General features: G+C 46.3%; 1 protein-coding gene across 1 annotated transcript in view; it reads left to right on the plus strand.

The window, feature by feature from the left end:
• LOC138249316 (transient receptor potential cation channel subfamily M member 2-like) overlaps positions 1 to 24,398 on the plus strand; it is a 328,743-nt gene that overhangs the window by 221,625 nt on the left and 82,720 nt on the right. The window contains exon 8 of the mRNA XM_069203275.1: positions 18,847 to 18,979. Coding sequence (XP_069059376.1) covers positions 18,847 to 18,979 — 133 coding nt within the window. The remainder of the gene's footprint in view (positions 1 to 18,846; positions 18,980 to 24,398) is intronic.

Below are 24,398 nucleotides of genomic sequence, written 5' to 3' on the forward strand. Positions count from 1 at the left end.
ACCAATAGAAACCAATAGATAAGTTGCCACCTAGGCAATTGTCAAAACATCACAATGAGGGCAATAATAGGATGCCTGTTAAGTAGCAGAACATTACAAAACAGCATCACTTAGCATATTGTTCTGATCAATTTGATAGAACTTGTAATCCTGACTGCATAAGGTATAAGTGACATAAATCAGGGCACGGACATAAGCTGATCATCCCGTCAATCTGGTGCACCTGCTCCTATATTCCAGTTTGTGTGGTAGATGTCCCTAGCTTTGGTTACTGGGCCATCTGCCCATCTACATTCATAATCATGGTAAACAAAAAAGGGGCTTGACAGGCACTGGACCTCTGTTGAGGTTTCCTACCCGTCCTGCCGGCGAGTGCCCCCAAAGGTATGCTCCTAAGGTGGGGGGGAGACACCCCTCCCCACGATGGCAGGGAGATCTCTCCCAATCTCCCCACAAAGAGAACAACAGGAAGGTCACTGGGGCCTCTACAGATTCCCTTCCACTAGGGGAAATATGGTATCCAGTGTGGGTCTCTGGGCTCGGGTGCCTCATCCTGCATGAAGACTGACACTCCGCCTTGCCTGGGGTGCGGAGTCACTAGGGACAGCTCCCCAGGAAGGCCTTCCTGACATGACTCCGAAGGCCACAGCACTTCATGAGTGCACACAGCGGCTCGAAGCTGTGACCAGGGCCTCTCCAGGGGAACACCACCATAAGGGTAGAGCCGACAGCTCTCTCATGTTTGTCCCTAGAGTCTAAATGGATCGCAGAATGGAGTGAAGTCTCCGTCCCTAATCACTCTGGCAGCTTAGGGGGGAAGCCTTGCCTTAAGGGACCCAGGGCTTCTCCCAGCCAGGATTTCCCTTGGCACGGACGCAGGTTAGTGCACAGAGATCACCCGCCAACAATCCTACAAAGAGGGCACACTCCCGTGCGCTTGATGCCAGATGACTTCCCTGATTATGGAACGGGATCCACACGCATTTCCCTACTAGTGGCTCATCGCCATAGCAGGGGCAGAGGGCTCATTCCCAAGTCCCTAGAAAACACTAGGGCTCCCAAGAAGGCTGTAGGCAGGCCAGCACAATAGGATCCTGGCAATGCAGTGGCAGTCCTTCTGGTGACCTAGCAGGCCATCGGTCAGCCCAACAGCAGGACAGTCACAATGGCGGTTCCTCCTAGCAGCCCCACAGAACCTTGGCAGACCAGAGTAGAGACCAGGCTGGCAGCAGGGCAACAAACAGAAAAGCAATTGAGTTGAGTCCTTTGAGCTACCCGGAAGACACCAGGCAGACGGGCAACAACAGAAGAGCAGTCCAGATGGGTCCTTTGTGCAGTCCAGCAGTCCCTCTGGCAGTAATTTAGTCCTAGTTCCACAAGTGCCCTCAAAATCAGGGGGCTACAGCCCCTCTACTTATAATCAGAATGCCACATTTCTAGAAGGTGGGAGAAGGTTCCATCCAGATCTGAACAGTTCCAAAAATGGTCTTTCCCCTCTACCCTGGCTCCAGACATCAGTGAGGGTAAACAAGCCCTTTGAATGAGTGCAGAAAACTCTATTCAGGTGTAAAGTGTGTCCCGCCTCCCTTTTTCCCCGCCCAGGAAGATAATCAGTATGCAGATGTGACCCTGTCACACCTAACCCTCCCTGATGGATGGCTATCTGGGACGTATGCACTAACTGGAGATGGCACCCTTCCTTAGATGTGGCTTGGAGCCATTCTGCAAAGCACCAGAGTTATGAGCACTTTCTAAGCATTTCATTTCTAAAAATAGCAGTGCAAAATATACCTGCACCAGTACGCAGGATTTTCACTACCATTTCAAACATGCCAAACATGCTCATGCTACTCCTTAAAGATCAGAAATTACCACTTAGACATATAGATGGGAATTTCGAATGCAATTCTAAGAGAGGATCAGCACTCACAGTAGTGAGAAACAAAATAAGCTTTTTGTCACTACTAGGACATGTAACACAGAAAGACATATGTTCTACCATTTGCATACACAGCACCCTGCTCATAGGGCTATCTAGGGCATACCTTAGGGGTGACTTATGTATAGTAAAAAGGGAGTTTAAGTCCTGGCAAGTGATTTGGCTGTGCAGTGGCAGAATTGAGACATGTTTGAAAGGCTGCTTTGGTTGGTGGCACAATCTGCGCTGCAGGCCCACTAGTAGAATTTAATTTATAGGCCCTGTGTATATGGTATACCACTTTACAAGGGACTTGCAGGCAAATTAAATAAGCCTAACAGCTGTAAGGCAATTAGATCAACTTTTAGGGGTGATAGTGCACGCACTATACTGCTGCTCGGATCCTTTTTAATATACCTAGACATGAGTCGACCAAAGCAGCTCTTGCTACGTTACATTGTCTCCCAATAGAGCAACAAATAACATTCAAAGCACTCTGTTGCTGTAGGAGGCTGGCCTGGCTTGTAGTGGGTACCAGAGGTACTTACACCTTGTGCCAGGTCCAGTTACCCCTTAGTAGTGTAGAAGAGGTGTTTCTAGCAGCTTAGGCTGATAGAAGGTAGCTATGGCAAAGCAGCTTAGGCTGAACTAGGAGACATGTAAAGCTCCTACTATACCACTGGTGTCATATGCACAATATCATAAGAAAACACAATACACAGAAGTACTAAAAATAAAGGTACTTTATTTTTATGACAATATGCCAAAAGTATCTCAGTGAGTACCCTCAGTATGAGGATAAGATATATACACAAGATATATGTACACAAACCAAATTATGCAGGTAATAGCAAGAAAAGTAATACATGCAGTGTAAAATTACAGTAGATTGCAATAGGAGCACATAGGTATAGGGGCAACACAAACCATATACTCCAAAAGTGGAATGCGAACCACGAATGGACCCCAAACCTATGTGAGCTTGTAGAGGGTCGCTGGGACTGTAAGGAAACAGTGAGGGCTAGAAAAATAGCCCACCCCAAGACCCTGAAAGGTAGGTGTAAAGTGCACCTACTACCCCCAGAGAGCACAGAAGTTGTGATGGGGGATTCTGCAGTAAGAATAAACACCAGCAATGCAACAACAGTGGGATTTCCGGACCTGAGTACCTGTAAGACAAGGAGACCAAGTCCAATAGTCGCGACAGTGTCGAGAGTGGGCAGGAGCCCAGGAAGTGCCAGCTGAGGGTGCAAGGAAGCTGCCACGTGTTGGAAGAAGCTTGGAGTTCTGCAAGAAAGAAGAGGACTAGGAACTTCCCCTTTGGAGGATGGATGTGTCACATTGCGATGAAGCTTGCAGAGGTGTTCCCACACAGAAAGACTGCAAACAAGCATTGCTAGCTGCAAGGGTCACTGTAGAGGTTTTTGGGTGCTGCTGTGGCCCAGGAGGGACCAGGATGTCGCCACTTGGAAGAGGAGACAGAGGGGCCAGCAAGTCAGGGAGCCCTCACAGAAGCAGGCAGCACCCGCAGAAGTACCTGAACAGGCACTTAGAAGAAAAGTGAACCGGAGTCCACCCGAAGTCACAAAAGAGAGTCCCACGACGCCGGAGGACAACTCAGAAGGTTGTGCACTGCAGGAAGGAATGTCAGGGACCCAGGCTTGGCTGTGCACGAAGGAAATCCTGGAAGAGTGCAAATCACACAGTACCCAGCAATGCAGTCTAGTGTGGGGAGGCAAGGACTTACCTCCACCAGACTTGGACTGAAGAGTCACTGGACTGTGGGAGTCACTTGGACAGAGTTGCTGAGTTCCACGCTCGTCGTGCTGACAGGGGACCCAGATGACCAGTGATGCAGTCTTTTGGTGCCTGCGGTGGCAGGGGGAAGATTCCGTCGACCCCCAGGAGCTCCTGGTGCAGAGAGGAGGCAGGCTACCCCCAGAGCATGCACCACCTGGAAACAGTCAAGAAAGCCAGCAGGATGAAGCAATACAAGGTTGCTAGTAGTCGTCTTGCTACTATGTTGCGGTTTTGCAGCTGTCCTGAGCAGTCAGCGGTCGATCCTTTGGCAGAAGGTGAAGAGGGAGATGCGGAGGAACTCTGGTGAGCTCTTGCATTCATTACCTGGTGAGCTCCCCAAAGCAGAGACCCTAAATAGCCAGAAAAGGAGGTTTGGCTACCTAGGAAGGAGGATTGGCTACCAAGAGAGGTACGAGCCTATCAGAAGGATCCTCTGACCTCACCTGCTGGCACTGGCCACTCAGAGCAGTCCAGTGTGCCACAAACACCTCCGTTTCCAAGATGGCAGAGGTCTGGGACACACTGGAGGAGCTCTGGGCACCTCCCCTGGGAGGTGCAGGTCAGGGGAGTGGTCACTCCCCTTTCCTTTGTCCAGTTTCGCGCCAGAGCAGGGCTGAACCGGTGCAGACTGGCTTATGCAGAGATGGGCACCATCTGTGGCCATCAAAGCATTTCCAGAGGCTGGGGGAGGCTACTCCTCCCCAGCCCTCACACCTATTTTCAAAGGGAGAGGGTGTTACACCCTCTCTCAGAGGAAGTCCTTTGTTCTGCCTTCCTGGGCCAGGGCTGTCTGCACCCCAGGAGGGCAGAAACCTGTCTGAGAGGTTGGCAGCAGCAGCAGCTGCAGTGGAGACCCCAGAAAGGCAGTTTGGCAGTACCCGGGCTCTGTGCCAGAGACCCGGGGGATCATGGAATTGCTGGCATTGGGGTTACAATTCCATGATCTTAGACATGTTACATGGCCATGTTCGGAGTTACCATTGTGGCGCTGTACATAGGTAGTGACCTAAGTACAGTGCACGCGTGTAATGGTGTCCCCGCACTCACAAAGTCCGGGGAATTTGCCCTGAACGATGTGCGGGCACCTTGGCTAGTGCCAGGGTGCCCACACACTAAGTAACTTTGCACCTAACCTTCACCAGGTGAAGGTTATACATATAGGTGACTTATAAGTTACTTAAGTGCAGTGGTAAATGGCTGTGAAATAACGTGGATGTTATTTCACTCAGGCTGCAGTGGCAGGCCTGTGTAAGAATTGTCAGAGCTCCCTATTGGTGGCAAAAGAAATGCTGCAGCCCGTAGGGATCGCCTGGAACCCCAATACCCTGGGTACCTCAGTACCATATACTAGGGAATTATATGGGTGTACCAGTATGCCAATGTGAATTGGTACATTTAGTCACTAGCCTGTTAGTGACACATTTGGAAAGCAGAGAGAGCATAACCACTGAGGTTCTGGTTAGCAGAGCCTCAGTGAGACAGTTAGGCATCACACAGGGAACACATACAGGGCAGATACTTATGAGCACTGGGGCCCTGCCTGGCAGGGTCCCAGTGACACATAGACTAAAACAACATATATACAGTGAAATATGGGGGTAACATGCCAGGCAAGATGGTACTTTCTTACAGTTGCATCCACAAAGCCCTCCTGTAGGAGGCTGGCCTAGCTTATAGTGGGTACCTTGTGATACTTACACCTTGTGCCATGTCCAGTTAACCCTTATTAGTAGATTAGAGGTGTTCTAGCAGCTTAGGCTGATAGAGGTAGCGCTAGCAGAGCAACTTAGGCTGAACTAGGAGACATGCAAAGCTCCTACTATAACACTATATCATAAGAAAACACAATACTCAGAGTTACTAAAAATAAAGATACTCTATTTTAGTGACAATTTGCCAAAAGTATCTCAGAGGACATAATCCCTTAGGAGGTAAGTAATATACACAACACATATGCACACAAACCAAATCAGGTAAGTAAACAGTTAGAAAAGTAGTGCAAACACTGTAGAACACAATAGAATGCAATAGGAGACAATAGGCCTAGGGGCAACACAAACCATATACTCCAAAAGTGGAATGCGAACCACAAATGGACCCCAGGCCTAGTGTAGTGTGTAGAGGGTCGCTGGGAGTGTAAAAAACAGTAAGGGTGTCCAAGATACCCCACCTCAAACGCCTGAAAAGTAGGAGTAAATTAACCCTACTACCCCAGAAAGACAGTAAAGTCGAGATAGGGGATTCTGCAAGGGCAACACCTGACTGCAAAGTACTGAAGACGGATTCCTGTACCTGAGGACCTGTAAAGGAAGGGGACCACGTCCAAAAGTCACAAAAGTGTCCAGGGGGGCAGGAGCCCACTAAACGCCGGATGAAGGTGCAAAAGAGCTGCCTCAGGGTGAAAAAAGCTGAAGATTCCGCAAGAACGGAAGGTGCCAGGAACTTCTCCTTTGGTCAGAAGATGTCCCACGAAGTGCTGGAGGATGCAGAGTTTTTTCCACGCAGAAAGACCACAAACAAACCTTGCTAGCTGCAAGAGTCGAGGTTGAGGATTTTGGGTGCTGCTAGGGCCCAGGAAGGACTAGAAGGTCGCCCCTTGGAGGAGGAGACAGACGGGGCACTCAGCCACACAGAGAGCCCTCGCAGAAGCAGGGAGCACCCGCAGAAGTACACGAACAGGCACTTAGAAGATCTGAGGATGACAGTTGACTCAGAGTCACAAAAGAGGGTCTCATGACGTAGGAGTCCAACTCAGCGAGTTGGGCAATACATGACGAAGCGCTGGGGACCTGGGCTAGGCTGTGCACAAAGGAAGTCTTGCAAAAGTGCACAGAAGCCCGAGCAGCTGCAATTCACGCAGTACACAGGATTACTGTCTGGCGTGGGGAGGCAAGGGCTTACCTCCACCAAATTTGGACAGAAGGGCCACTGGACTGTCGAAGACACTGGGACCCAGCTCCTGTGTTCCAGGGACCATGCTGGTCAGGATAAGAGGGGACCCAGAGGACCGGTGATGCAGACGTTTGGTGCCTGCATTAGCAGGGGGAAGATTCTCTCGACCCACAGGAGATTTCTTCTTGGCTTCCATTGTACGGTGAAGGCAGACAGCCCTCAGAGCATGCACCACCAGGAAACAGTCAAGAAAGCTGGCAGGATGAGGCGCTACAATGTTGCTGGTAGTCTTCTTGCTTCTTTGTTGCGGTTATGCAGGTGTCCTGGAACAATCAGCGGTCGATCCTTGGCAGAAGTCGAAGAGAGAAATGCAGAGGAACTCTGGTGAGCTCTTGCATTCGTTGCATGGTGAGATGCCCACAGGAGAGACCCTAAATAGCCCACAGAGGAGGATTGGCCACAGAGAAAGGTAAGCATCTATCAGGAGGGGTCTCTGATGTCACCTGCTGGCACTGGCCACTCAGAGCTGTCCATTGTGCCCTCACACCTCTGCATCCAAGATGGCAGAGGTCTGGGACACACTGGAGGAGCTCTGGGCACCTCCCCTGGGAGGTGAAGGTCAGGGGAGTGGTCACACCCCTTTCCTTTGTCCAGTTTCACGCCAGAGCAGGGCTGGGGGATCCCTGAACCGGTGTAGACTGGCTTATGCAAGGAGGGCACCATCTATGCCCTTCAAAGCATTTACAGAGGCCAGGAGAGGCTACTCCTCCCAGGCCCTTCACACCCATTTCCAAAGGGAGAGGGTGTAACACCCTCTCTCAGAGGAAATCCTTTGTTCTGCCTTTCTGGGACTGGGCTGCCCAGGCCCCAGGGGGGCAGAAACCTATCTGAGGGGTTGGCAGCAGCGGTAGCTGCAGAGGAGATCCCGGAAAGTTAGTTTCGCAGTACCGGGCTCTGTGCTGGAGACCCGGGGATGCATGGAATTGTCACCCTAATACCAGAATGGTATTGGGGTGACAATTCCATGATCCTAGACATGTTACATGGCCAAGTTCGGAGTTACCAGTGTGACGCTACATATAGTTAGTGACCTATATGTAGTGCACGCGTGTACTGGTGTCCCCGCACTCACAAAGTCTGGGAAATTTGCCCTGAACAATGTGGGGGCACCTTGGCTAGTGCTAGGGTGCCCACACACTAAGAACCTTTGCACCTAACCTTCACCAAGTGAGGGTTAGACAGATAGGTGACTTCTAAGTTACTTAAATGCAGTGTAAAATGGCTGTGAAATAACGTGGACGTTATTTCACTCAGGTTGCAGTGGCAGTCCTGTGTAAGAATTGTCTGAGCTCCCTATGGGTGGCAAAAGAAATGCTGTAGCCCATGGGGATCTTCTGGAACCCCAATACCCTGGGTACCTAGGTACCATATACAAGGGAATTATAAGGGTTTTCCAGTGTGCCAATGAAAATTGGTAAAATTAGTCTCTAGCCTGCAGTTACGATATTAAAAAGCAGAGAGAGCATAAACACTGAGGTTCTGGTTAGCAGAGCCTCAGTGATACAGTTAGGCACCACACAGGGAACACATACAGGGCATACGTTATAAGCACTGGGGTCCTGGCTAGCAGGATCCCAGTGACATAGGCAAAAACAAACATACACACAAGTCAAAATGGGGGTAACATGCCAGGCAAGATGGTACTTTCCTACACAACCCCACCCAAACGCGGGACAATAAGGCTAACCTTGCCCAGATGAGTCTTCATTGTCTAAGTGGAAAGATCTGGAGAGTCCATCTGCATTGGAGTTGATACTCCCAGGTCCATGTTCCAGTGTATAGTCCATTCCCTGTAGGGATATGGACCACCTCAACAATTTAGGGTTTTTCCCTTTCATTTGTTTTAACCAAAGTAGAGGTTTGTGGTCAGTCCGAAAAATAAAGTGAGAACCAAACAGATATGGTCTCAACTTTTTCAGTGCCCAAACCACAGCAAAGGCCTCCCTCTCTATGGCAGACCAGGGCTTTTCTCAAGGGGTTAACCTCTTGCTGATAAAAGCAACAGGTTGATCCTGGCCCTCAGAATTCAGCTGTGATAGCACTGCCCCCACCCCTAATTCAGAAGCATCAGTTTGAACTATGAATTTTTGGGAGTAGCAGGTGCTTTTTATGACAGCTGCAGAGCAGAGCACGCAGCCTGTTTTAGCTCCTCAAAAGCTTTTTGACAGCCAGCTGTCCACAATACCTTCTTAAGCATCTTTTTGCTAGTGAGATCATTAAGAGGGGCTGCAATGGAGCCATCATTCTTGATGAATCTCCTATAGTACCCTGTGAGGCCTAAGAAGGCTCTCACCTGGGTTTGAGTTGTGGGTGGAGTCCATTCCACAATAGTTAAAATGTTCCCCTCCAGTGGTGCAATCTGTTCTCCACCTACCAGGTGGCCCAGATAAACCACTTTCCTCTGCCCTATCTGGCACTTGGATGCCTTGATAGTGAGGCCTGCCTTTTGCAGGGCCTCAAAAACTTTCCACAGGTGGACCAGGTGTTCATCCCAGGTGGAGCTAAAGACAGCTATGTTATCTAGATATGCTGCACTAAAAGCTTACAACTCTTGCAGGACTGTGTTCACTAACCTTTGAAAAGTGGCAGGTGCATTTTTTGGACCAAACGACATTACTGTAAATTGATAGTCCCCTCCAATGGTTGAAAACGAAGTTTTGGGTTTTGCATCTTCTGATAACCTAATCTGCCAATACCCTGCAGTTAGATCAAAGGTGTTTAGATACTTAGCAGAAGCCAGTGTATCTATGAGCTCATCTGCCCTGGGTATAGGGTGAGCATCTGTTTTGGTTACTTGGTTGAGCCCCCTATAGTCAACACAAAACCTCATCTCTCTTTTCCAATTTTTAGTGTGAGGTTTTGGGACAAGCATAACTGGGCTAGCCCAGGGGCTTTCTGAAGGCTCAATCAGCCTAAACTCCAACATTTTCTGCACCTCTTGTTTAATGCAGTCTCTGACATGGTCAGGCTGCCTATATATCTGACTTTTGACAGGTAAACTGTCTCCAGTATTAAGTGTGTTCACACCAAGTAGTGGTACCTGGTATCGGTGAAAAGAGTTCAGAAAACTGACTTAAGAGATTAATACAGTTGTCTTTCTGGTCTGCAGTAAGACAATCTGCTAAGACCACTCCCTCCACTAAGCCATCAGCTTCAGTGGTGGAGAAGAGAACAGGGAGAGGCTCACTCTCTTCTTCCTGTCCCTCATCAGTTGCCATGAGCAGGGTGAGATCAGCCCTGTCATTTTAGGGTTTTAGGCTGTTGACATGGAGCACCCTAAGGGAACACCTGGCAGCGCCCAGGTCTACCAAGTAGGTAACCTCACCCTTTTTCACTACAATTAGATGGGTTTACTCCATTTGTCCTGGAGTGCTCTTGGGGCCACAGGCTCCAATACCCACACCTTCTGTCCTGGGTGGTACTGGGTCAGGACAGCCTTCAGGTCATGCCTTTGCTTTTGCAGCTTTTGGCTGGCCTGAAGGTTTTTACTGGCCTTTTTCATATACTCAGCCATTCTGGAACTTAGGCCTAGTACATAGCCCACTGTGTCCTGTCTAGGAGCTTTTAAAGGTTGTTCCCAACCCTCCTTCACAAGTGCAAGGGGACCTCTCACAGGGTGCCCAAAGAGGAGTTCAAAGGGGCTAAAGCCCACTCTTTTTTGAGGTACCTAAAAGGAGGCAAGGTAACAGGACATTCCATCTCCTTCTGAGTTTTTCAGGGAGTCCCATTATCATACCTTTGAGAGTTGTATTAAACCTCTCAACCAGACCATTTGCTTGTGGATGGTAAGGAGTTGTGAACTTGTAAGTTACACCACACTCCTTCCACATTGCTTTGAGGTGTGCAGACATGAAGTTACTATCTCTGTCTGACACCACTTCCTTAGGAAAACCCACCCTGGAAAAGATTCCTAGGAGGGCCTTTGCCACTGCAGGTGCTGTAGTGGTCCTTAAGGGAATAGCTTCAGGATACCTAGAGGCATGGTCCACTACCACTAAGATTAATCTATTGCCTGAAGCTGTTGGAGGGTCAAGGGGGCCAACTATGTCAACCCCTACCCTTTCAAAGGGCACCCCAACCACAGGAAGTGGAATTAAGGGGGCCTTTGGAGTGCCAGCAGTCTTGCCACTGGCTTGGCAGGTCACACAAGCGCAACAAAACTCTTTAGTGTCCTCCGACATATGAGGCCAGTGAAACAGGGGAACAAGCCTGTCCCAAGTTTTGTTCTGGCCCAAATGCCCGGCCAAAGGAATGTCATGTGCTAAGGTAAGAAGAAATTCCCTATACTGCAAAGGGATGACCAATCTCCTGGCAGCTCCAGGTTTAGGGTCCCTTGATTCAGTATACAGGAGGTTGTCTTCCCAATACACCTTATGGCTATCACTGATATCCCCATTCTACTGTTTGACAGCTTGCTGTCTTAAACCCTCTAGTGTGGGACAGGTCTGCTGTGTCACACTCAGCTCTTCCCTAGCAGGCCCCCCTCCACCCAAAAGCTCAGCAGTGTCTGCTTCCAGCTCCTCTGGTGTTACCACCACTGCTATTACTAGGGGCACTAGAGGTTGCAGTTGGGGTTGTGATGGTGGGAGGTTTGGTGTTTTTCTTTGGGCGAGTTGCATCACTTGCCCAATGGCCTTTTACTTTATATAAATAACACCAAGGCTGTTTCTGATTGTCAGAAGAGGATTTGGACCCACCACCCCCAGATGATTTTTGTGGGCCTGATGAAGACTCCGAATGTTTTTTATCTGTGTCCCCACCCTTGTCAGAAGACTTATCATCCTTCTTCTTGCCATCCTTGTCACCCCCTGTATGAACTTTTCTGTTCACTCTTGTTCCGACCCATTTGTCTGCCTTCTTTCCCACTTCTTGGGGAGAGGTCAGATCTGAGTCTACCAAGTACTGGTGCAACAAATCAGACACACAATTGTTAAGAATATGCTCTCTCAGGATCAGATTATACAGGCTTTCATAGTCAGTCACCTTACTGCCATGCAACATCCCTCCAAGGCCTTCACTGAACAGTCTACAAAGTCTGTCCAGTCTTAGAAGACTCTTTTCTGGTGTCTCTAAACTTAGGGGGTCATTCCGACCCCGGCGGGTCGCGGGCGCCATCCGCCGGGCCGAAACCGCCCAAAGACCGCACCGCGGTCAAATCACCGCGGGGGTCATTTTAACTTTCCCGCTGGGCCGGCGGGCGATCTCCAAAAGATCGCCCGCCGGCACAGCGGGAAAGACCCTGCAACGAGGAAGCCGGCTCCGAATGGAGCCGGCGGAGTTGCAGGGGTGCGACGAGTGCAGTGGCACCCGTCGCGGTTTTCAGTGTCTGCAAAGCAGACACTGAAAATCTTTATGGGGCCCTGTTAGGGGGCCCCTGCACTGCCCATGCCAGTGGCATGGGCAGTGCAGAGGCCACCAGGGGCCCCACGACACCCGTTCCCGCCATCCTGTTCCTGGCGGTAAAAACCGCCAGGAACAGGCTGGCGGGAATGGGGTCGGAATCCCCATGGCGGCGCTGCAAGCAGCGCCGCCATGGAGGATTTCCTGGGCCAGGGGTAAACCGGCGGGAAACTGGCTGGAAACCGCCGGTTCCCCTTTTCTGACCGCGGCTTTACCGCCGCGGTCAGAATAGCCCAGGAAGCACCGCCAGCCTGTTGGCGGTGCTTCCGCTGCCCTCTGCCCTGGCGGTTTCAAACCGTCAGGGTCAGAATGAGGGCCTTAATCCTGTATTGTTCAGTAGTTAAGCCAAATCCATCCAAGAGTGCATCTTTCAAAACTTTGTAGTTATTAGCTTCACTTTCTCTGACAGTAGGGAGCCTATCCCTACCCTCACCAGTGAAAGATAGCCACAAGATAGCAGCCCACTACCTTTGAGGGACCAACTGTACCATACAGGCCCTCTCAAGTGCAGCAAACCACTTGTTAATGTCACCCTCCTCCTTGTAAGAGGGGACTACCTTATGTAGGTTTCTGGAATCTTTCTCTCTAACAGGATTATTATCAAAAACACTGCTGCTGTCACCATGGAGAACTAACCCTAATCTCTGCCTTTCCCTCTCTACATCCAGAGATTCCCTGTCTAAGGACAGCTGCTGCTGTTTAAGCTTCAGCCTGGCCTCTTCCAACCTCAGCTTTCTGAGTTCCCTTTCCATAGAGTTATCCTCAGGGTGGGAGGCTTGGGAATTGTGAGATACAGAGGAAATATAGGAATTGACAGAGAGAGACCTGTCCCTCACTGGCTGGACCCTAGTAACCTGGCCTTTAGGAGTGAAAGGTGCCCTACTAATGTGTGACCCCCTCCTACTACCAGTGTCACTAGGTGGCCTGCTGGCTGACAGGTCCTTGGAAGAACCCTCCCCAGTCTCTTCAGGGTACTCCTCTGAGTCTGACTGGGTACCCCACCTCCGGTTCCTGGGATGGGCCAGACTGGTTCTGGTCACTTTCTAAGAGAAGGTGGAAGAGAATGCCTTTGGTAGGATTCTTGCCAATGCTTAAACCTCTTTCTCTGCAGAGACCCCTCAAACTTTTAAAGTTTAAACTGTCATAGGTTGCCTGAACAATTTTGGGAGTGAGCTCTACTGCAGACATGATAGAAAAGATCTAGGACAGAGAGAGAAAAAGTTTTAGAACTTTTGAAAGTACAGAGAAAAAACTTTTTCAAACTTTTTGAAAACTTTTAAAAGTTTTCATAACTTTTCAGAAACTTTGAGGAAAGTTTCAGAGAAGAACAGTTAAACTGTTTTGTTCAATGTGAATATCTTGAAGTATTTGGTATATGTTTTCCTCATGAAAAGCACCAATGACAAAGTGGTAAAGCAGTTACGAGTACATATCCCACCGCTGCACCACCAATGAGGCTGACCTGGCGTATAGTGGGTTCCTTGTAGTACTTACACCTTGTGCCAGGTCCAGTTATCCCTTATTAGTAGATTAGAGGTGTTCTAGCATCTTAGGCTGTTAGAGGTAGCTATATCAGAGCAGCTTAGGCTGAACTAGGAGACATGCAAAGCTCCTACCATACCACTTATATCACTTAGTACTATATCATAAGCAAACACAATACTCAGAGTTACTAAACATAAAGGTACTTTATTTAGTGACAATATGCCAAAAGTATCTCAGAGGATATACTACCTGCGGAGGTAAGTAATATACACAAACTATACACACACAAACCAAAATCAGCCTAAGCTGCTAGAACACCTCTATTCTACTAATAAGGGATAACTCGACCTGGCACAAGGTGTAAGTACCACAAGGCACCAACTATAAGCCAGGCCAGCCTCCTAAAGCGCCGAATGTGGGTCAAAGTTTTTGACGCACATTCAGAGCAAACCCTTCCTCATATTTATACTATGACGCCCAACCCCGCGGACGTCAAAAATCCTCCGTGTGCGTCATTTTTTGGATGCGGGAAACCATCTTGCGTTAATGATTGTGTTTGATTTAAAATAAAAAGAGTATTTATTATTTTAAATAAACTATAAATACTTTTTGTATTAAAACAAAACAAGAGGGAAATTAGTCCAGCTGGACTTGAACACCTAAAGCTAAGTATGAAAGTCTGAAACCGTCACACAGAGCTATGGGGGTTTATTTTATTTTCATTTTTTCCCCCTTTTATGGGCTTTCTAGGACCATGAGCCAGCCCTCTTAGGGCTCCCCAGCGGTCCCTATATATTTTTTATTTATTTATATGTTTAAAAAAAAGCCCTTAAGGGTTACCTGACACTGCAGGAGAAGCCTTAAGGCTTCCTTCATGGTGCCATTTCTTCAACAAGCATGGATCTACTTTCACGTGTGCAGGGGAAAGAGATGAAACTTCAGATATTGACAGCCAGACCTGCACTGTTCTGGTCCCCTGTGTGTGGGGGGCACAGGAACCCCACACTTATTATTATCTAAACATCCTGGGGAGGTAGTGGTCTTCGGGGAAGCAGGAGGGGGCCTTGTGGCCCTCCTGCATACTAGCACGGGCCCTAGGGAGGTGGCGGTCCCCAGGGCAAGGGGGGACCACAGGCCCCCTGCATGCAAATAATAAGCCTCGAGGAGGTGGCAGACCCCGGGGCAGTGGAAGGGGGCTAGAAAGCCTACCCTCCTTTTTTTAACACAGAAGCCCCCAGGACTTGGCCCACTGAGGGGCATTATAGTAACTTTTTTTTTATTTTACAGCAGATCTGTGGATCCACCATGACTCTGCTCGTAAAATTAAAACGATTTTCCGCCCTGGGGGGTTCCCTTTCCTACTTTTATTTTAAAACTCGGCTAACAACACTTTAATGGCTTCTGTTGTTGAAGTGTTATCAGCCAATCAGATCTCTGCACAATTTCGGGAGGGGTTGCTAATCCTTCATGTCCCTAGATATACACATTTGTTTTCCCCTTAATTTCTCAAAAACTACTGAATAGAATTTCACCAAAACAATAAAAAGGTCACTTTCTGGACCAGGACCTACATTCCTGACAAATTTTGTGTAATTCCGTCCAGTAGTTTTTGCGCTAACTTTGTTCAAAATCCCTATGGAAAAATTAAAAAGGAAAATGTTTTTTGAGACCCCCCCTTTTCTTGCCCCCCCCCCTTTACAGATCACCCCAAAACATTCCAGCCAACAGCTGAACAAACTGGCAAATTGTTTTAGAAAGTTTTGTGACGACTCGTCAAGAGGCGTCAAAGATATAGGCAAGAAAAAAAACACTTTTTTTATAGAAACTAGATCCTAACTATAACTGCCTAGTGACAATCGCTATTAGGGTTTTTATATATATATATATATATATATATATATATATATATATATATATTTGTATACATATATGTGTATGTGTGTGTGTGTATATATATATATATATATATATATATATATATATATATATAAAAATATATTTTTGCTGTGGTTTAAGCCCTGAAAAAGTTGAGGCCATACCTGTTTGCACTCACTTCCTGATTCAGACTGACCACATGCCCCTCAGGTGGCTAATGCAAATGAGGGGCAAAAAATTGTTGAGGTGGTCCATCTCCTACAGGGTATGGACTTCAAGGTGGAACATAGACCTGGGATAGACCACACCAATGCTGACGGTCTATCCTGGTTCTTCTGCCTTAGTGATGAGAACTCTCTAGGGGTTGGGTAGCTGTTCCCAATTTCAGCTGGGGAAGGGGTCACGTGTTAGACCTGACATCCTCTGGGTGGTCTTACACCAGACTTTTTGCCTTTTTTCTCCTATTCTTCTGACCATCTTTTTGTTGGCCTTAGGATTCTGAGCACTTTACCACTGCTAACCAGTGGTAAAATGCATGTACTTCTACCCTCAATCATGATAACATTGGTGTATCCACAATAAGCATATTTAATTTACATGTAAGTCCCTTGTAAAGTGCTATACCTTATACCCAGGCCTGCCTGTAAATTGAATGCTACTAGTGGGTCTTCAGCATTGATTGTGCCACCCACTCAAGTAGCCCTGTAGAGCCCGTGTGTGCAGTCTAACTGCCACCCTAACGGCATTTAAAACCCCTTCCCAATCCTTAAACTTCCTTATTCTTTCAAGTAAGCCACCCCAAAGTAGGACCTAGGTGGCCCATAGGGCATGGTCCCATGTAAGTAAAAGCCGGACATATATTTTTAAGTTTTCCTGTCCTGTTAATGGAAAACTCCCAAAGTAATTTTTCGTTACTGAAAGGCCTGCCCCCTTATAGGCCAGCACTTAGAATTCCTTATGTTACCTTTAAGCTGTAATTCCTGATCTGGGATGAATAGCCGATCTTTTTTTAGTATAATTGGAATGGTAATAATACATCTTCTTTCTGGTAAAGTCATATTTATTATTACTATTTTACAAATGCTGGGTACCTTGCACTCACTGCACTTTCACCTCGGATTGGAGCTAGGTGGCAGCTACCATTGTGCATTCCCTTCAGACACCTATAACACAGGATACTCTGCTGCATCTGCATGAATCTGAATACTGATGGGTCTTCCTGGGGAGGAGGTTGGGAAGGGCTCACACTTACACCCCAAAGGGTAGTGACCAGAGTCTACACAAAGGGGCTGGTTACCTCCCACTGTTAGTCTGGAGCCGAGGCTGACCTGAAAGGGGGGCCTGTGTACTTGTAGTTACCGTCCACATCAAAGGCACTTTCTAGTGTAAGTACTGGGTCCCTGCCCCACTAACATCAGTACACTTCTGGACTCAAGAAAACACTAGTGGAGTAAAGGCTGCCATGTGCCAGGATTGCCACTCTACCAGGACAGACTGCTCTCAGGCCCTGCTGCCCTGCTTTGCTGTGGTGCCCTCATGCCTGACGATCTTTCCCCAACAGCCCAAGATTTGTTCTCCAAACCCAGAGTGACTCTGAGCAGCTTTTGCTTTCCACCTCTCACATCTGTGAACTGCCCAGAGCAACCCTGCTTTTGTTTGCCGCTTTGCCGCTGACTACTTTCTGTCAGCCCAAGCAGCTTTGCCAAACTTCACCCCTCGGATCTGTGAACTGCCAAGAGTGGCTGTGTTCTTCTTTGCTGCTCACTATTTTCAAGTCAACCCAAGCGGCTTTGCCAAACTTTGGCGCTTAAACCGGTGAACAATCCGGAGTAGCCCTGCTTTTCTTTTGCTGCTCACTGATTTCAGTCAACCCAAGAGGCTTTTGCAAACTATGCCACTCCCTGCTTTCATTTAACCCCTGCAGCCTTGCCCGGGTTAGCCGCACCCCGCTCCCCAAGAGGAGCGCATCCAGGACAGTACCGGAGTCCATAAAAACATTGCACACCTATGTGGAGGACTCTCTGGCACCATCCCTTAGATCTCTGCATTTGCTCATCAGCCTCACTTTATTTTTAAGTCTGCAAAGTGAATATCTTACAATTTATGAATTGGATCTTTATTGTGCTAAACTTAAATTAACCAGATAAACAACCTCTATTTTTCTACTCCCATGTGGAGACTCTTTTTGTGGTGTGCCCCCTGAGGTTATAGTGTTAGTTTTGAACAAGTACTTTACGCATTGCCTTCTAAGTTAGGCCAGCCTGCTCTGCACCAAACTTCCATGTGAAGGCAGGATCTGTGGAGGTGATACCTGTGGTGATGTTATAAAAGTAGCTAAAAAACAAAACTCACAGTGGACAACACCACCTAGGTTGCCAACTGCGCTCATGAATCCTAATGATTAAACAGGGACATGCAATGTGATAACAGCAAGAGTATAGTACTAAATACACATACACAATAGACAACGAGCTAGCAAGGAGGAGTACTTTCAAGGGAAAAAGGGTAAACAAAGGGCACACTTGGCAGAAAGCAAAAACCAACCTACTCAAGGAAAATGGAAGCTAAAACAGAAGGAACAGGAAGGTAGCAAACTAGAAACTGGAACTACGGTAAATGGGAAGGAGGCAGGCTCTGGGGAAAAAGTAAGTACAGAAGGAGGAAAAGTTCAGGGATCCCAGATTCCTCGGGAATCAATGAGGTATCGCAGGCAGTGCTAATTCAATAAACACATATTAATTAAAGTTTAGAAACTCAAGAAAGAAGGATCAATCAAACTATACCTCTGCTGCAATGACCAATGCTGAACCGGAGGAATCTGGGGCTTGGAAGAGCTCACTCTGATCATATGCCTTAGATGTGAGCAGGCTAGCAGCTGCTAGCCGCAGGCATGCTGAAGTCCTCCATTCATCTTTGGATTGCTGCTGTGGAAAACAAGCAGTGAGTAGGGGATTCTAGGTATTGGAGTTTTTAGCAGATGCAGACTGGCTTCCACAAAACCCAACATAGATCTGGAATGAATAGGAATTTAATTATAATGTCCAGTAGGTTAGAAGTCAGAATATGGGTTTAGCTAGAAATGTATTTGAACACTGGATAGTGCAGGGAACAAATCGTGACACCACCACTCTGTGACTCCATATAATGGTTCTGCTGCTGCTGCAACCCAACCTCATGAGCCCATCCTAGGGTGCTGTGATTTAGGATCCTTCATTGTACCAGGTGTAGCTCGAGTCCATTAACCTGGGTTTCTTAGCTTTACATGATTGTGTTCCAACCACCAGCCCACAACCCCCAGCAACATACCAGGGGGGTTTGTAGCTAAGATGTGAAATACTATTCAGCAGTTAATATTAACATGTGTGCCCCAGATTTCTTTGCAATGGCACTGACCGCTGTTCCCTTTCTGTTTATAGATGTATCACAGTCGCATTTTATGCAGGAAGAGTCATCCTTGCTTTGGATTATATAATATTCTGCCTCCGTCTCATGCACATTTTCTCTGTGAGCAAGGACCTTGGGCCCAAGATCATCATGTTGAAGAGGATGGTGAGAACAGCTATTCCTGTACTCAATATCTTAACACCTCATTATTCCAATTTATAGCATCATCAAAGGTCCACATTCACTATTGCATTGCACCAGTACTCCCACAATGAAAAGTGTTGCACATGTATTCACCTTTTTATTTAATGGTTATACGTAGTGCATAGCACCAATAGGCATAAGACTACTTTACATAGAAAGACAAGATACAATTTGAAGTGGCATGGTGAGCAAAAATAAGATAAGTTAGAATTGTACCCCAAATGATTGCCATTGGTTCAACAAATCTTCCTCCCATCACAGTTTGTGTGTTTGATAAGAGTATGCCCAGATGTGGGTTCCGTGCTCACTGTCCTGCTTTAAGTCAAGATGCACTTGTTGCAAGAGGCCTAATCAGGTTAAATCAGTATTGAGTCTCGTCTGTTCCAGGTCAGGGAGGACCTGGCTCAGCAGTTCGGGCTGGCATGTTCCTAATGGAGCAAGGTCATGAATGATTTATATATGACTGGGTCCAGACTGAGGTGACATGTTGGGCAAGAACCAGTGGTTGGAAGGCTACCATAAGTGTTTGCCATTAGTTAGATGTATTGCAAGCATTCCCCCATCACATTTTGTGTGTTTCTCAGAGGCAGCTTTCATGTTTCACAGGTAAATCAATTATAATATTAATAGATTAACATGCTAACAAAGCAGTCATCATTTTTGAAGTGTTGAAGGGGAGGAACATGAATAGATAGTACATTTATTTAGACTGACAAACATTATTCAAATAGACATGTTTTCAGGTGTTTGGGAAAATAGATTAGTGAGGGGTTTACTTTTTAGTCCACTGAGAATGGCTTCCATAAAAGCAAAATTGCACCTGAAATGTCATCTGGCACATCAGTCAACTTTCTGCTGCTAGTGTGGAACCTAAAGTTGCATGAAAACTGGACTGTGCTGCATTGCAAGGAAATGCCTGACAATGTATGCAGTGTGGGAGTTTCGGGGCAAAATCAGCCAAACACACATTGAAACCTGACCTATCTATGACCTATTAAAGTTAGAATAAATTCTGTGAAAAAATATGTAAATTGAATGCATGGCTTGATATTATTTTTTGTATAACATGAAATGTGGCAGAAAACACCTCCTATTTCTTGAAGGTCACAATAATAATAGTAATGTGCGAACACAGAGTATGGACCTCATTATGAGTGTTGCAGTGACGGTCAGGCCGCCGCACTCCAGGTGGTTCAACCGCCACATTGCAACCCTGGTGGTTGAACCTCCGTCACTGCCATAAACGGGGTTCCGGATGGGCTGACAGTGGTCTGAGTTGTGGTCAGCCACAGCAGCGCTGCAATCAGCAACGCAGTGCTGACCTCAGCTCCATTTTCTGTAAGCCTTTTCAGTGTGGGGACCAGACAGTGCACATTTCGGGGTGCTGGTGCCCCCTGTGTGCGACGACCTTGGCCTTGGCTCCATTAGGAGCTAATACCAATGCTGCTGCATGCCTTCCACTGGGATGACCGGCAGAAACCTTAGTAGAAAGCCTGTAATCGGCTTGGAGAGGAGCCTGCCAGGTCCACGGTGGGCTCCTCTCCACAGATTTAGAGGTCGGCTTGTCCAACCACCAAACTCGTAATGAGGCCCTATGTCCACAAAAATAGGCCACCATAGACTCTACAAGTAGGGTGTTTTACTGAAATGTTGAGTAGGAATTATTGTCTCACCGTAATGTCATTGCCTTTATATTATGATAGCTAAATATCACTGTCTGGAATATCAAAGGTAGGAATATAATTTTTTTGTGTTATATTTCACATAGATGTTAAAAGTATCATTGCATATAAGAACGATGTATGTAGTACTGTTTTATCAAAATGATTGTAGTATTGTAAATATTATTTTAAAAAAAAAACTTTTTACATGCTTTAAAAGTGGGTGGAAATGTTTCTGCAGTATGGTGTAAGTAGCCTTTTTAGCAATTGTTTTTACTTTTTTTATGTTGAAATGTAAAGATGTATTTTGTTGAAAGCTATTTTTCTTATATAAAATTCTATAAATTGTATAATTAATGTGTTCATTTAAAAATACATTGTTATTTTATTTTAATACTTTTTTTATATTGTTAAATTTGAGAAATAACCTTTACATATTTGTTTTTGGGGTACATTTATATATTGTTTTATAAAACAGTATATACATTGGAAGTGGGAATAGTAAATCCATCCTTAATAAAGTTCAACAATTTCCTCAATGTAGCTCACTTTAGAGTGAGAATAGTAAATGTGACCTCTTGAATGCCCAACTCTTTACCCACTGTAGCTTAAATTGGAGTGAGAATAGCAAATCTACCCCTATTAATGTCTAGCATGTTTTCCAATTTAGGTTAGACTGGAGTGGAAATGGTAAAACTAACCATCCTTGTAGTATAAAACTGCTGGTGGAGAACAAGGTTGTAATACCCAGGGCAGTGCTGCCTTGGCGGATTAGGACCTCCACCACCTCCAGACCACCAAGATCCAAGAACCTAGTGGAGCTGGCGGTTCCCTGGCATTCTGACTGCTACGGTTGTATTGTAGTTGTCCTACCGCCGCATTGGCGGCGGTCTAGACCGCCACACTCGTGATGACCACCCATTCATTTGAATTTTTGTTGAGTTGTGTTTTATATATTTGTCAATGAATTTTATGGTGGATTACTTTGAGGTTATGGACAACAGCAACAAAACTGTAATTTATATTTTATTTTATTTCTAATGGTGAAAAATGTTTATTTCTTTTAAAGTTGCTTCTCTTTTTATAATAGTTTGTTTTGTGATATATATTGTATTTACGTCTTACTAATTGTTTTTAGGAGTTGTGCTTTTAAGAGGTGGTATATGTTTGGCTCACTGTATATTAATTAATGTTTGCTATTTATTTTAGTCATTTTTACTTTTCAGTCTTACTGGATTTTATTGAATTGACTAATTAGTAAACATTTTTAAAGTAATTTTAAATAAATTATTTTGATGTGTTCCTGGTATTTACACTTGTATATTTATTTTTTTGGTAATATTTTTATATTTATATTAGTGGTCTTGCTATGGCTTTGGTAGGAAATGTTTTGGTATGTTAGCAAATGTTTGTAATTTGTATTGCAGTATTTTGTACATATTTCTAGCCTGTTTGAAACTTTAGGTTTTATTTGGGCTTTAGATTGTTCTATTCTAAATTGTTGGTAGCTTAGTTTTTTCTTAATATTCCTACGTCTTTACAGAGTGGAGGGTGGCTTTGGCCTACTCTGGCTTGGAAGGCATTGTGCCACTGTTTCACTGTGTTATTTGTTTTTGTTTATTGTGCCATGGTACTGTTGTGTACATTCTACTATGGTATATGATACATAGGTTGGCGTCTTTGAAAGGAATGGTGCAGTCTGTCTGTGCAAGTACCTTCAAAATAGACATTAAAAGACTTAGAGCCTGATTTAGATCGTGGCAGAGAGAACATTCCATCACAAATATGACAGATATCCTGTCCACCGTATTCTGATCCCATTATATCCTCTTAGTCTAGGTATAGCTGAGAAATCTTTTCTACAGTTGAGGAATCTGCAGGTAGAAGTATTCATCAGAGGAAAAAAAGATTCTGGTAGATACTCTATATACCTACAGATTTCTCACAGACTTGCCCCCCCCCGGTTCGATTGATGATTCATAAGGAAAGTCTGTAAGATCCCATCTCTCATTGTCTTGGTACTGCTATCCTTCATCAATGGCAATCTGCCATTTCACCCCAAAGGTCTGGATAAAATGGAGGGAAAGTTGATAGTGATGCACCAAGGATGGTGCTTTATGGCCTCAGTGGCGTCACTTGAAGTCACTTCTGGTGCCAACGGAGCCCAAAACCCCCTACTGGAGACGGCGTTTCTTTGAGGTTTCTGGATTCAATCTGATACCTAGGGATTGTTCTACAAATGAGAAATTAACAGTTAGATAGATTATCCACCAGAAAGAGTGTTATCACAGGTAAGTAATTTTTTCTTGCAGAATTTTAAATTAGCAGTTTGGTGGATTTTAATAATATGTATTTATTATTTATTATCAAAATATTTTTGTTGTCGATAATCATATTTTTGATTTTGGGGCAACATGCTCACAAACATGGTGGAGTTTTCTCTCACACGCAGCTTGAAAACTGTAAATTGGTGTAGGAAAGTACCATCTTGCCTGGCATGTTACCCCCATTTTCACTGTATGTATGTTTGTTTTTGCCCTTGTGTCACTGGGATCCTGCTGGACAGGACCCCAGTGCTCATAATGTATGCCTTGTATGTGTTCCCTGTGTGGTGCCTAACTGCATCACTGAGGCTCTGCTAACCAGAACCTCAGTGTTTATGCTCTCTCTGCTTTCTAAAATTGTCACTGCAGGCTAGTGACTAATTTTACCAATTCTCATTGGCACACTGCCACACCCATATAATTCCCTTGTATATGGTACCTAGGTACCCAGGGTATTGGGGTTCCAGGAGATCCCTATGGGCTGCAGCATTTCTTTTGCCACCCATAGGGAGCTCAGACAATTCTTACACAGGACTGCCACTGCAGCCTGAGTGAAATAACGTTCACGTTATTTCACTGCACATAAGTAACTTATAAGTCACCTATATGTCTAACCCTCACTTGGTGAAGGTTAGGTACCAAATTACTTAGTGTGTGGGCACCCTGGCTCTAGCCAAGGTGTCCCCACATCGTTCAGGGCAAATTCCCCGAACTTTGTGAGTACGGGGACACCATTACATGCGTGCACTACACATAGGTCACTACCTATGTGTAGCGTCACAGTGGTAACTCCGAACATGGCCATGTAACATGTCTAAGATCATGGAATTTTCACCCCAATACCTTTCTGGTATTGGAGGGACAATTCCATGATCTCCTGGGTCTCTAGCACAGAACCCGGGTACTGCCAAACTGCCTTTCCGGAGTTTCCACTGCAGCTGCTGCTGCTGCCAACCCCTCAGCCAGGCTTCTGCCCTCCTGGGATCTGGGCAGCCCAGTCCCAGGAAGGCAGAACAAATGATTTCCTCTGAGAGAAGGTGTTACACCCTCTCCCTTTGGAAACAGGTGTGAAGGGCTGGGAAGGAGTAGCCTCCCCCAGCCTCTGGAAATGCTTTAATGGGCACAGACGGTGCCCATCTCCACATAAGCCAGTCTACACCGTTTCAGGGATCCCCCAGCCCTGCTCTGGCACGAAACTGGACCAATGAAAGGGGATTGACCACTCCCCTGACCTGCACCTCCCAGGGGAGGTGCCCAGAGCTCCTCCAGTGTGTCCCAGACCTCTGCCACCTTGGATTCAGAGGTGTTGGGGCACAATGGACTGCTCTGAGTGGCCAGTGCCAGCAGGTGATATCAGAAACCCCTCCTGATCGGTTCTTACCTCTCTTGGTAGCC

The sequence above is a fragment of the Pleurodeles waltl genome, chromosome 8 (assembly GCF_031143425.1).
Source record: "Pleurodeles waltl isolate 20211129_DDA chromosome 8, aPleWal1.hap1.20221129, whole genome shotgun sequence".
NCBI lineage: Eukaryota > Metazoa > Chordata > Amphibia > Caudata > Salamandridae > Pleurodeles > Pleurodeles waltl.